Below are 12,497 nucleotides of genomic sequence, written 5' to 3' on the forward strand. Positions count from 1 at the left end.
TTCACAAAAAAAGAGGGATGCAAAAACAGGAGCACAGAAGGAAAGAAATGAGAGGGAGGAAGGAGCAGCCTTGCAGCACACAAAGTTGGAAGAGCCAAACTCTTGCTTCACATCTCGGTGCTGCTTTTCCAAGGAATGGAAATATTATTTTTTAATTAATTTTCTTACTACAGTTGTTGGAAAGGGAGGAGGGAGAGGGATCACCTTCAAAAAAGAAATACAAATAACTGCTTTAACAGGAAACTTTTGCTTCTGTAATTTATTGGAAGGCAAAATGAGCTCCGATTACATTATCCACCCGCACTGTGGCGGCAACACGTACTTCGGATATTGCACTATAATCCAATGACGGCTCCTGAATTATTAACACCAAGTTGTTATTAGAAGAAGTTGCCTGGCTTATTTCCGCCATTCTCCCCCCCCACTCCCTTTATTAAGTTTCAATTGATTCCCCACACCTCCTCCTGCCCCCCAAAAATGAGCCCTCGCCTCTCCGGCTCCTTCATAGCTGCCACAAACGTTACTTGCATTTGGCAGCCTGGTGAATTATTCACACGTGTCGGGAGCGGCAGAGATATTACAGGTCTCGGAGGAGCCAGCGCGGCTCGGCTATCACAGCCCGGGGTGGTTCTGTGTGAGTCTGTGTCCTTCTCACCGTCCAACAAAGTTTTGCTGCGCCGCAAGTCCAGAGCGAAGTTGCGGGGCAGGACGGCTGCAGGCTGCGCCCATCCCCCTGGGCTCAGGGCGAGCTCCGCGACTGCTGAGCCCTGCGACACCCGGTCTCTTCCCTAGAGCAGAGTGGCGATTGAGAGAAGGCTGTGGCTGAGCCCTGTCCCAAAAAGAAGGTGACCCAGGAGGCAGCTGTGGTCTGAAGAGAGTATTGGGGCTGCTCTGACCCCCTCCGACCGGTCTCCTTCCCTTTCCCCGAGTCCCGGCCTTGCCTCTCCCGGAACAGAGATGGGGCAGCGCGAGAGAGGAGAGAGCTGCTAAGTCTCTGCAGCCCACAGAGCCTGGCACTGCCGGGAGGCCTGAAATGCCCTCGGACGATTCCTGCCCTCCCCGGCCTGTCCCCTTCTCCTCCGCAGTGGCCCTTGCAAATTGCATTTATCGAGGTATTTCAAATATATTTAAAAATTCAAGTTCTCGCCTTTCCTGGAGACGGATCGGGCAGGTCCTTTTCCAGGGGAACCCGCATCCTACTTAGTTTGGACTACAAATTAAAATACTAGAGTGTTGGTTTTTTGGGGTTTTTACGTTCAAGTTTTAAAGAACACGTTCAAATGCTAGTATTTGCCTTTCCCTCCCTGCGGCGGCTGCAGGACGACGCTGTCCCCGAAAGGAAATCGAGGGCCGCTCTCGCCAACCAGGCTGGGGAGCCCCGGAGTCTGGCTGGGAGAGGCAGGGGTTACATAGCTGCTGAGTCCGGGGTCGGGGTCCTGCAGCAGCTGAAACCGGCTGCCCAAACCCCGAGAGAACCCTGAAAAACGCGGGGAGTGGTGTCTTTCGAATGGTCCCGACTGCTGACCCCCGGCATTTGGGGCGGGGTCAACTTTAATTTGGTAAACGCTCCCCTTGGTCCCACGCAAGGCGACCGAAGAAGTGGATCCTCCTCGGCAGTTATTTTTTAACTTGTGCTTCAGGCCAGCTGTGCGTGTAAAGGGCTCCCCTATTTTCCATACACCCCGCCAGAGAGCGTCCCCGCTCACACCGCCAAAAGGACTCGCTTGAATTTTGGCTCAACACATTCTCCTGACCCTGCGGTGCGAGGCGGTCCAAGCACTACAGGATCCAGCTCCTCTCTGCGGGGTTTTTTCAGGGAAAAAACCAAGCAAGCAAACAAACAAAAAAGCAAAAAAAAAAAAAAAAAAAAAAAAAAACACCACACAAAAACAAGCGGCCCAGAAGATGGTGCCCAGCAACTTCTCCGCCCCCAGCACCGCTGTGTCGCCCTGGGAGTTCGTTTGCAAACGAAAAATCCCCGGGGAAAGGTGGAGAGTCGGACATTGCCCTACCCGCCCGCCCGGGGAGGATGGTCCCGTTCCCCGCCTCCGGACAAGTTTTTGGGGAGGAGGATTTCGGCCCGACCCGGCCCTGCCTCTCTGCCGGAGCCCCTGAGGGAACGACGACTTCTCCGCCGGCTTTTTTCTGGAGGGATATGTGTGTTTTTCTTAGAGGGAAGGGTGTGCTCCGGCAGAGCCGGCTGCGGGCACTTGGGTCAGATTTATTTTTGGTGCAGCGAAGTTGTTTTTTTTTCTCCGCAGGGAGCTAGTTGCGAGGGTAGGAAGGAGTGGGAGAAAGGTACGAAACGACCTTCAGAGATAGACTCCTCTGAGAAGTTTTTCCGCAGCCCCGCAGTGTTCCCCGAACCCCTTCTCCCCCTCCCCATGAGAGCCGGTAGCCCGCGAGCGCCCAGCTCAGGGAGGTTGTTTTCCAAGGGGAGCAAAGACGAGCAGTACGTGGGGGCGGAGGGGAGAGGGGACACCTGTGGGTACACTGTACCGGCAGCTTTGCAAGAGAGGGCTGGGACAAGGACCTCGGACCCCGTCGCGGCTCTCCTCTTCTCCGGGCTCCACGGCGGATCCCACCGATTTTTTTTCTCCGTCTCGCTGCACTCGCAAATTTGGGGGGTGCTTAAAGACAAAAAATAACAATTATATCCTAAGTTGTCAGCTCGCCACCCCAGACCTCCGCGAGACGCTGTGCCAGGACCGTTCGCTCGCTGTCACCCAGAGGGCACGGAATTCGTCCCTCTCCGCGCTGCTAACAGGGAGAGGCAACGTGTTTAGACCACTTAAACTAGGCAGACATAACTGGGAGCCATGCACAGCTCAGCTATGCCGGGAAAGGAGGTGTCATTTGTACGCAGTTACTTTGGTGATCAACACTTGAATGATTTATGCCGCCTGCTTTAATTATATTCCTGTGACATTTTCCTGGACAAAAGTGGGCCGCGCACAGCCAAAGCCCGGCAGCCCCGGCTGCCGTTGGCTGCCGTGCCTAGGACGGCTCACGGAGAAGGGCGGCCACGCCGACACCCCAAAATACAGCTCTGGGGGCGGCGAGGGGACACTCCTCCAAAAATGTTACTCGTATCCAGAGGGACTTTTTTGCTCCCTCTGAGCACTTCCATATTTAGCGGTAGTTTTCCGCTCCGTAGATGAGGAAAGGCCTCGCCTTTACTCACTTCTCTCCCCTGGTGAAGGCAGGGACCTGGAGCGAAGCCTCCCTGACAGTTCCGAGAGACCCCTTCATCCAGCCACGGGTACAGAGAGGGGCAGCCGTTCCCGCCAGCCCGTCTCGGCACGGGACCTGACCCAAACTTTTCCTGCTTCCATCAGGAAGTGATCATTGCTGGGCCTGCCTTCGGAATAAGCTGGCAGAAGGAGGATGGGAGGGCAAAGGTTGAATCCCTTCGGATGCGAGCGTTTTTTCCCAAATTACCTCAAATCTGGTAGACAGGATTCGCAGTGGCGTCTCTGCGGGACGGGCAGAAGAAGGGCCCGGCGGCTTGCGAAGTTCCGTGGCGGCTGCTGGAGCCGGACCCCGTCTGTCCCTGGTGCCCCCTTGCTCCCAGGTGCCCTCAGAGATGCGATGGGATCTGTCGCGGGGCACCTAGGGTCCTTAATTGGGGGCGAAGTGCCAAGCGTCTGTTAAAAATATTAAAATAAAATAATTAAGTTTCGAGAAGTGTGGAGGGGGAATGGGGAGCTCTTACACTCAGCTAGGGTTGGAGCAATCCAGACTGCCCCTCTTCTGATTTTTGGCCCCGGTGGACAGCGGGCTGCGGTATCTGCACAGGCAAAGTGAGAGCAGAGAAAACAAAACCAAACCCACAAGCGAGCAGCCGAGCACACATCTGAGAAGGGTCGGTGGGACCGCTCCAGGACCACCAAGGAGCACCAGAGAGACTAGGCGGGGGTTGTAACCTGCTTTCTTCACTCTCAGCCACCCCTTTTCTCAAGGAGGTGCTATATGAAGGGAAACTGGGGACAAGGGCAGGCGGCGGGCCTGGAGCGACCGGGCTCAGGTACTCATGCAAAGCATGAAGGAGGATACCGTCTGCCAGGCAGCGGGCGAGGCAAACGAAAAAGCGTTGCCCTGGCCCGGAGTGCCTGCTGAGCCCTGAGTCTGCTGCCCGCCTCCCCGGACCCTGCTACTACTAGGGAGCGCAAAAAAAAGAGGGGTGCATCCAAAGTCCTGTCCCGCCGCGGAGGAAGGGATGAGGAGTTGCGATCTGAGGAGGCAGGAGGAAATCCTGAAAGGCTTGTGGGTTTCACTGTATCTGGCGCAGTTTTGTCCCTTCATTGACTGGAGCGGGCTGCGCTCGAGGTAGGGGCGCAATTTACGCCCCGACCCTCCGCTCTGCGGGGAAGGCAGGCTGGGGCCGGCAGTACCTCAGCGCATCCTAAACACTGCCAACCCGTCTGAAGTTATCCAGAAACAAGACTATTTTTTTACTTTTTCCTTTTTTTTTCTTCCCCTCAATCTTATTTCTGTAATTATAACATCAGCATCTCAGGCTGAGTTCTCAATAAAACCCGGATCCTGACATAAAACACCACGCTGGAAAATAACGCGAGGGGACACAAGGGAGAGGAGGAAAGTCTCTAATTGGTTAAAATATGTTTAAATCACTTCATAAAACCCAAGCAAAGCGAAGCAAATAATCCACGTAGCAAGCAAAGAAGCCGGGAGATTTAGAATCAGTGTAATTCGCTCCCCCCCTTCCAAACCGGCTCCCCCCCAGCTCCTCGCAGTATTTGATATGATGAATAACCCAATATAGGCCTTTAAAAATAGGTCACTGCATAAAGAGACTCCCAGAGAGCTATAAAAAATGGGAAGAGGGCGCTTTAAGGAGAGGAGCCATTTGCTTCTTTTGTGCTTGTTTGGTACCTAGAGGCCTGGGAGCTGCCAGCCGCTTTCCTACTTCCCGTCAAGGTGAAGTGGGAAAGTTAGGGCCGGATCCATCGTACCCCGGCCGCTTCTCCCTCCTTGACGCATCGCGATGCACCGGGCGGCCGCCGCCCCCCCCGTCCAAACCCAGCCCTGGGCCGCGTCCCGGACGCCTCGCGGGATGTTTGGGGAGTGCCCAGCATAGAGTGGGGGTCACGCAGCTCACCCCCCCATCTCCGGGCTTTGTCTTCGGCCCTGGAGAGAGATGAGAAGCGGGCTGTTGGCCCCGGTAAAAAAAATGAGAGGTTCTGGCCCCCACGGCCAGGCGGGCCGGGCTGGTTTTCCCGAACGGTGAGGGGCTCAGCCAGCTCCACCGCTGCTGCCCCCTTCCAGACCTGCCCACGGGCTCGCAGGAAAAGGCCTCTAGCTGGAAACCGGCTCTCTCCGGCCCCGACACAGCTGGTCGGAGTAACCCGGCAGCTGCCTGCCCCTTTTTCCCCCGCTGCCCGTGGTCAGGATCCACCGGAGGTAACGAAACCGCAGAAGCCGCCGACATCCCGGGAGCGATCCCGGCCCGCGCGAACCAGCTCCTCCGCCGACACTCCGGGCATAGGCACCTTCCGGGGTGGGCTTGTCCCACCGCCAAGCTGCCCCCGCCCCAGTCCCCTCAGCTCGCTCCGGCACAGAGAGTTGGGAAAGAGCAGCACGATAAATTTGGCGGAAACCTTCGTATTTTATTGGAAATGAAAGGTCTGCCTTACCTGGAACCAGGCTCTCCCTTTCTTCCCCTCATTAAAAAAAAAATAAATAAAAAAAAAATCAAACGGCTATGAGTAAAGCCGAAGAGAGATATTTTAAATAAAGTAGTAGCCGAAGTTAACAGGAAACAGAAATAGAAGTAAAAAAATCTCGGGGGGAAGAAAAAACAAAAAAAACAAACAAACAGAAAACCCCCACAAAACACAAAACCAAACAAAAGATACCGCCGGATATTTTTTCATTTTGTTTTGTTTTCGCTTATTATTATTTTTCACTATACTGTATTATCCTGATGCAATAAAGGCTGGTTTGTAATGTAATTTTAAAATATATATGTCCAAACAAATAGCAGGGCCAGAATATGACAAGTGCATTCAGCATTATAATTCAACTGGGCTCCACCTCCATACCGCCTCCTAATTAATGGGTCTCCGAACTTGCAAAAGCCTGCATTGGACAGAGAGAGAGAGAGCAAGCGAGCGAGCGAGAGAGAGGGCGAAAAGTGTCATTGAAGATAATTGATTACCTCCCAATCAACAATAACTTGTTAGCAATAGTCAATTACCCCGTCTCTTCTCGCCTCTTTCCCCTTGGTCCGAGGTCTCGGTGCGAGGGCTTCTCTTCCCCTCTCCGAAGTCTGCTTTTAATTTTTTTTCTTTTTTCTTTTTTCTTTTTTTTAATTATTTTTGGGGGTATTCGGTCTTGGGGGAAGGAGGGAGGGCAGGGAAAGTGCTGCAATTTGGGGTGTTTCTTAAAATAGCAGTTGGGAAGAGGAAGAGAGAGGAGAGAGCCAGCAAGAGGAGAGTGAAGAGGGAGAGAGACAGGGTAAGAAAACAAATACCCGACCCAAAACCCTGGGACAAGAGGTGCGGCAGGACCACCTCTCAGCGAGGGACCGACGGCAGCTCCGCTCCGGACGCAGCCCGCCGCCCTGCCCGCCGCCAGAAGTGGCTCTCCCCGGGAGGACCCGGGGCTCCTCCGCCGGAGTTGGAGGTGGGCTTCAACTTTTGCTCGCTGTCTCCGCCGCCGTCACCCCGCGGTCCCGCCGGGGGCTTCTCCCCGCGGCAGCGCATCCCCGTGGCGGGTGGGGAAGGCTACCCCGCGCGGCCCGGCCCCACCATGACTTCCAAAGAAGAACCCAAGCCCTCCTCGGGGGAAGAACGGCGGCGGAGCCCCTTGGATCACCTCCCACCGCCGGCCAACTCCAACAAGCCCCTCACCCCCTTCAGCATCGAGGACATCCTCAACAAGCCCTCAGTGCGGAGGAGTTACACCCTCTGCGGAACAGCCCACCTCCTCTCCGCCGCCGAGAAGCACCCCCCGGCCGGGCTGCCCCTCTCCGGCCGGGCGCTGCTCTCCCAGACCTCGCCCCTGTGCGCCCTAGAAGAGCTGGCCAGCAAGACCTTCAAGGGGCTGGAAGTCAGCGTGCTGCAGGCGGCAGAAGGTAAGCCCCTGGCAGAGTTGGAGGGGTCCTCCTGCGGGTGGTTGCCCCGCTCCTCCCCACGGCCTATTTCCTCCCCCCTCCATTCTCCCGGGGTGTCTCACGGGGCGGGATGGTGGGACCCCGGGTAGCCGGTACCTGGCAGCATCTTTCCCCCGCTGGCCCTCGGGCTGCAGGAGCGGCGGCTCTGCCCCGCTGCGCCCCGATACCGACGGGAGAGGGGAATGGGGCAGAGGGGCTCGGGTGTGTGTGTGAGGGGTGACATGGGGTAAGCGGCGACAATCTGGCGGCTCGTCGGCAGGCAGGGACGGGATGACGATCTTCGGGCAGCGGCAAACGCCGAAGAAGCGTCGAAAGTCACGGACGGCCTTCACCAACCACCAGATCTACGAGCTGGAGAAGAGGTTCCTCTACCAAAAATACCTGTCACCGGCGGACCGGGACCAGATCGCCCAGCAGCTGGGGCTCACCAATGCCCAGGTCATCACCTGGTTCCAGAACCGCCGCGCCAAGCTCAAGCGAGACCTGGAGGAGATGAAGGCCGACGTGGAATCGGCCAAAAAGCTGGGCCCCAACCCCGCCGTGGACATCGTGGCCTTGGCCGAGCTGGAGCCCAGCGCCGAGGGAAGGGGCAAGGCGAGGTCCGGTTCCCCCCCGCCGCCCCCCGCCGCCTCCCGGGATCCCGCCGCCCCGCCGCCGCCCCGCCCCACCTCGCCCCCCACGGAGCGGCCCCGCAGCCGCCGGGACAGCGAGGAGGAGGAGGAGGAGGAGGAAGAGGAGGACGTGGAGATCGACGTGGATGACTGAGGGGCGGCCGGCTGGCCTCCCCCCCCAGCCACCACCATTTCTCCCCCGTCCCGTCCCGCTCCCCCCAGCATCACCCCGACAGCTCCAAATTGACACCCCTGGTCCCCCATCCCGGCCCCGGCAGCGCGGCGGGGCGGCTGCTCCCCCTCGGTCGGAGCAATAAGCAATAGAAACCCACCACAGACACACATGCACACGAAAATTAATTTAGGGTAGAGTCGATGTCCCTCCGCCTGTCACATCTTCGGAATGGTGCAATTACGGACGGCTTCTGTATAAATATTTAAACGTATATATTGGATTTTTTTTCCTCCCCCCCTTCTTTTTGAGGTTTTGATTATCTTTTTTTTTTTAAAAAAATAGGTATCAATGACGATTATTTTGTCTGTAACGGAGACGCGTAACCTTGGAATAAACTCGGCTTCAAACAGATGTTTGGATAGGCAGTTGTTTTCAGACACTTCTGAAATGAACCACTTTAGAGGAGATTTAAGTTAGACTTAAAAGGGCAACAGCGAAAATTAGCCACTTTCCTTTCCTTGCATGTTTCAGATGTGCACGAAGTAATTTTTTTCCTTTAAAATATTTTTTTCTTTTGCAATCTTGGGAACTTGGGGATGGGTTATAATGCAAGTTGGCAAATATATACTTTCTTTTTTTCCTAGAGCATAGAGATTTGTCTCCAATGCAATTTCTGCCTCATTTTACCAATTAAAAGCTATTTTTACCATTTTCTGCTATTGTTGTGCTTTTATTAAAAAGCTGCCTTTCGTATTTTTTATATGAAGGTGGTAACAAAAAAAAAAAAAAAGAAAATGAAAAAAATCCTAGAATTATTTTTTACTCTTTTTAGAATTTTTGCATGCTATGAAAATAAGAAAGACAAATCCCAAGATCAATACATTTAAATATTACACTATAAATTAAAAATAATGTACAGATTTAAGACATGTTTTTGTTTGAATTGTACAAATTTTAAAAGGCCTGCTATTTAAGTTCCGATAGGGACAATGTCGCTTTATTTACTGTCTCTTAGAATTGTACAGATAGCTCTTTTTCCGATACAATAAAATCTTTACCATTTTAATAGACTTTTAACGTCCTTCTTTGTGAACGAAAATCCTCTCCGCTGGTCCGAGGTTACGCAAGACTCCCCACCTCCCAGAAATCTCCCATCCCGTTTGCACTTAAAGTTACTTTAACTGCAGTACCAGTGAGGAAAAGATGCACACACATCAGAACTTTATTGCTTTATATCTTTGATTTTTAAAATTTATTTATTTATTTATTTGAGGTTAATACCAGGTAGAGGTCTATCAGAGAGAGAACTCGGCGGATCGGTAAGGCCAGAGGTGCGGGGGATGCGCGGCGGCAGCGGGGCGTGGGGGACCACCGGCATCCCGCAACGCCGATCTCCTTCAGCAGAGCACCTCCAGCCCTACATCAGAGAGGAAAGGGAAGTGGGGAAAAAATGTAAAAGAAAAACCAAATGCGAGCGGAGGGGAAGGAATTATCACCGGCTTGGACAAAAAGAGCGATGTCTGTGAGCGGGGGGAGCTGCCCTCCGCCTGCCGGGCCAGACCTCCCGCTTCTGGGCAAAACCTCTGCTACCGGAGACATGAGGACATGAGGATGGACAATGTTTAATTTTACACTCTTTTCTTTTTTTCCTTCCCTCTTCCCCCTCCCAACCCTTTTTTTTTTTCTTTTTTTTTTTTTTTTTTCGCTAAAATTAAGGCGCTGCTGAATGTATTTTCTCTCGGGCGGCGTGACCTGCCTTTGGAGTCGAGCAACGTGTGTTCGTGTGTTTCTCCCTATTCTTTGCAAAATTTATGTGAGAAAGACAAATCTGGTGTACAGTGGCAGAGCTCGGAGGAGAAGTGTCCAGATAAGACAGGGTTGGTTTGTGGGATGGATTTTTTTTTTTTTTTTTTTTTTTGGTCCAGTTTCTCTGAGGCTAAATAAATCTTTCTCCTCTTTGAGAATGGATGGGGTTGTAATTTTTAGCGTAAAGCATGAAAACTGGGGACAAATGAGCCCTCTTCTCTGAAGTGACAAGCGACAATGGAGCATATACAGCCTCCTGCGGTTCGCCATGCTGAAACAAGCGTGCCCCTCCGCAGCAGAGAGAAGGCGAGCGCTTGGAGACCATATGGTTTTTGAATTTTCTTCACAATTTCCAGACAATTTGATGGATTAGGTTAACCCTCCCTTCCTCTGTTTAACTCCACAACAATGGGAACAGAGCTGTTCTCCCTTCGCCGGGGCATCTGTGCTCTTCTATTCTTCTCTCTTTCTCTCTTGGTATTTGGAACAAGCCTATGAATTACAATGAAATCCACTTTTCTTTAGCATTATTTGGAAAAGCACTTGTTTTCCGCCACCTCCCCTCTCCTTTTTTTTTCTTTTTTTTTTTTTTTTTCTGTTTGTTTGCTTGGGGATACTTTGTGTTGTTGTTGTTTTCTTTTGTTTGGGCTTTGGTGCTTTGCTCTGGGGTGGTGCTTTTCGTTTTTGTTTTGTGGGGTGTTTTTTTGTTTTTTGGTTAGTTTTTTACCTCCAAGTCATAGCTTTGACTTCTGTCCAGATCTCTCCGAAAGCCTTCAATCTTGTCCTTAAGTGTTTTTATGCTAAACAGGCAAATCGTAAATGCTGAGAAACTGTGACATTTATGTGAATATCTAGTTAAAGGGCTTTATTTGTTTTCTTTATCTGTTTCTTTTTTCCTCCCATTCCCTCTCCTCTTCCCCCTCCTCTCCTGTCCTCTCCCTCCCCTCGTTCTTTTATTCTTTTGTCCTGGAATGGATTTAATGAGGCTACACACACTACACTTCAATATAACCAATAAATAATTTTTTTAAAAAGTGGGGGTGGGTGTGGCTGGGTGTATGGAAAATAGGCTGTGAGTTAATTTGGATTTCTGACTTCTGTGAGCAAAGGGAAAAGATACCGGGCCGCCTTGCACCCGCAGAAGTTTATCACACGTGGCTGGGACAGTTAGTAAATAAAGGCTCCACTCAAAGAGTTGCATCGTGTTAATTTGGCTCGTCCCCCATTTCCAAATAGCTGGGATTTTGGTTATTTAATTTACATATTGAAAAAAAGAAAGCTTTTCATTTTTTTCAGTTTAAAAATGAAGGGCCGGCTTGTGTCCCTCATTTGTCATGCATTTTTAAACGCGACATTTCCTGAGATTACCTAGCTGTGTAAATTTATTGTTTAGGCTTTTCCCTGCCTCGATTTTTAGAAATTACTAAATTACCTGGAACTTCACCGGTTATTTTTAATTTCTTTTCTTTCTCTCTTTTTTGTTTGTTTGCTTGTTTGGTAGGTTTTTTTGTTGGTCTTTTTTTGTGGCTATTTTTTTGTTTGTTGGTTTGGTTTCTTGGGTTTGGTTTTTTGGTTTGTTTTTTTGTTGTTGTTTTTGTTTTGCTTTGTTTGTTTGTTTGCTTTTTGTTTGGTTTGGTTTTGTTTTTTCCTCCTGCAGCACTAGTAGGGGCTCGGTGAAAGCACAAAATCGTGCCCTCTGCGGGGGCAGAGGGCCCAGCCGCAGTCGTTCAGCCTGCTCGGAGCTCTGCTTGGGGCCGCGGTCCTGGCTGCTGGATGGGCCGGCACGGAGCACCTCTTGCCCGCTCCATTCCCCCGAATTACTCCGTCCCTCTAATCCATCTGTCCCTAAGGGTGGGAACCTGTCCCACCGCCCCGGTCGCCGCCGGCCACTCCGCTGCTTCAATAAGGGGGGAGCTGGGCCGAGACCCCCGGGGCTTGCTGGCCGGGAACCCCGTGGTCAGTGGCCCCCTTGCCCGGCCTTCTCTCTGCCCCTGGTGCGTCCTGCATGAATGTACAGGGGAAACAGAGCCAGTCCCTTTCTACCACTCCCAAGCAAACTAGGAGAGTGTCGGAGCTCCGTTGTCGGCTCCGTGTCTTGGGTACCGGCTACGGGCGGTTCTCACCTCTGTGGAGGGTGGTTACGGCACAGGGAGAGAGATCGGCCTTTCTCGAAAGAATGAGGCGGGAAAAGGCCCAGATTTAACTGCGGAAGGCGAGAATCCCCACAGGGAAAATAAAAGCATAAACCTGGTCAAGGAGGGCTAAGAAATTCCCTCCGGCCCCTGGCTGGTGAGATGAAAACCTGCAGTGTGAGAGCTTTTGGGGGTGAGGGCCTTTGCGGGAGCGAGCAGGAGGTCTGTCGGTCCCCCCCGCCTCCCACGCCGTCGGGGGCTGAGAATCCTTCTCTCCCCTCGTCAGGGCGGGAATGGGCGCAAGGCACGGGCAGGTGCGGGCACGCTGCAACGCGGTGACTGCGTTCCTGCCTGGGTCACGGAGACCCGCGGGGGTCTCGTTCTAAACCCGGCCCACGCTTGTTCTTCCCAGCACAAACCCCATTTCTCAAGAGCAAGAGACGACGCGGTCCTCGCCCCCCCCCCCATCCCCATCCTTCATCCTCAAACCTGACACAGCCTTGGATTTCGTGTAGAGGTGGGAGGGAAGAGGGCGGTGGGGGATGTTATCTACTTGGAAATGCTCCCCTTTGGAGCTAGTGATGGGGAGGATTTTTGTTTGTTTGTTTTTATATTTAATCCTTTTATGTTGAGTT

The 12,497-nt window shown here is 52.5% G+C and overlaps 2 protein-coding genes across 3 annotated transcripts; one reads left to right on the plus strand and one right to left on the minus strand.

Annotated features, from left to right (window-relative positions):
- Window positions 1-255: 255 nt before the first annotated feature.
- Window positions 256-3,639, minus strand: LOC115598530. 2 transcript variants are annotated; one of them, XR_003987712.1, is made up of 3 exons: window positions 3,185-3,639; window positions 2,013-2,630; window positions 256-788 (listed from the first exon to the last, which is right to left on the minus strand). XR_003987712.1 is itself a non-coding variant. In XM_030453364.1 (3 exons), exons 1-3 carry the CDS (start codon window positions 2,819-2,821, stop codon window positions 441-443), a joined length of 489 nt encoding a protein of 162 aa, XP_030309224.1. In that variant the 5' UTR covers window positions 2,822-2,826; the 3' UTR covers window positions 256-440. The 2 variants fall into 2 exon arrangements, 1 of the variants encoding a protein (XP_030309224.1); XM_030453364.1 differs by lacking the exon at window positions 3,185-3,639 and adding an exon at window positions 2,812-2,826 and having other exon boundaries at window positions 2,500-2,630.
- Window positions 3,640-6,350: 2,711 nt separating this feature from the next.
- LBX1 (ladybird homeobox 1) lies at window positions 6,351-8,762 on the plus strand. Its single transcript, XM_008490451.2, has 2 exons — window positions 6,351-7,099; window positions 7,398-8,762. Exons 1-2 carry the CDS (start codon window positions 6,775-6,777, stop codon window positions 7,901-7,903), a joined length of 831 nt encoding a protein of 276 aa, XP_008488673.2. The 5' UTR covers window positions 6,351-6,774; the 3' UTR covers window positions 7,904-8,762.
- The last annotated feature ends 3,735 nt before the right edge of the window (window positions 8,763-12,497 follow it).

The sequence above is a fragment of the Calypte anna genome, chromosome 6 (assembly GCF_003957555.1).
Source record: "Calypte anna isolate BGI_N300 chromosome 6, bCalAnn1_v1.p, whole genome shotgun sequence".
NCBI lineage: Eukaryota > Metazoa > Chordata > Aves > Apodiformes > Trochilidae > Calypte > Calypte anna.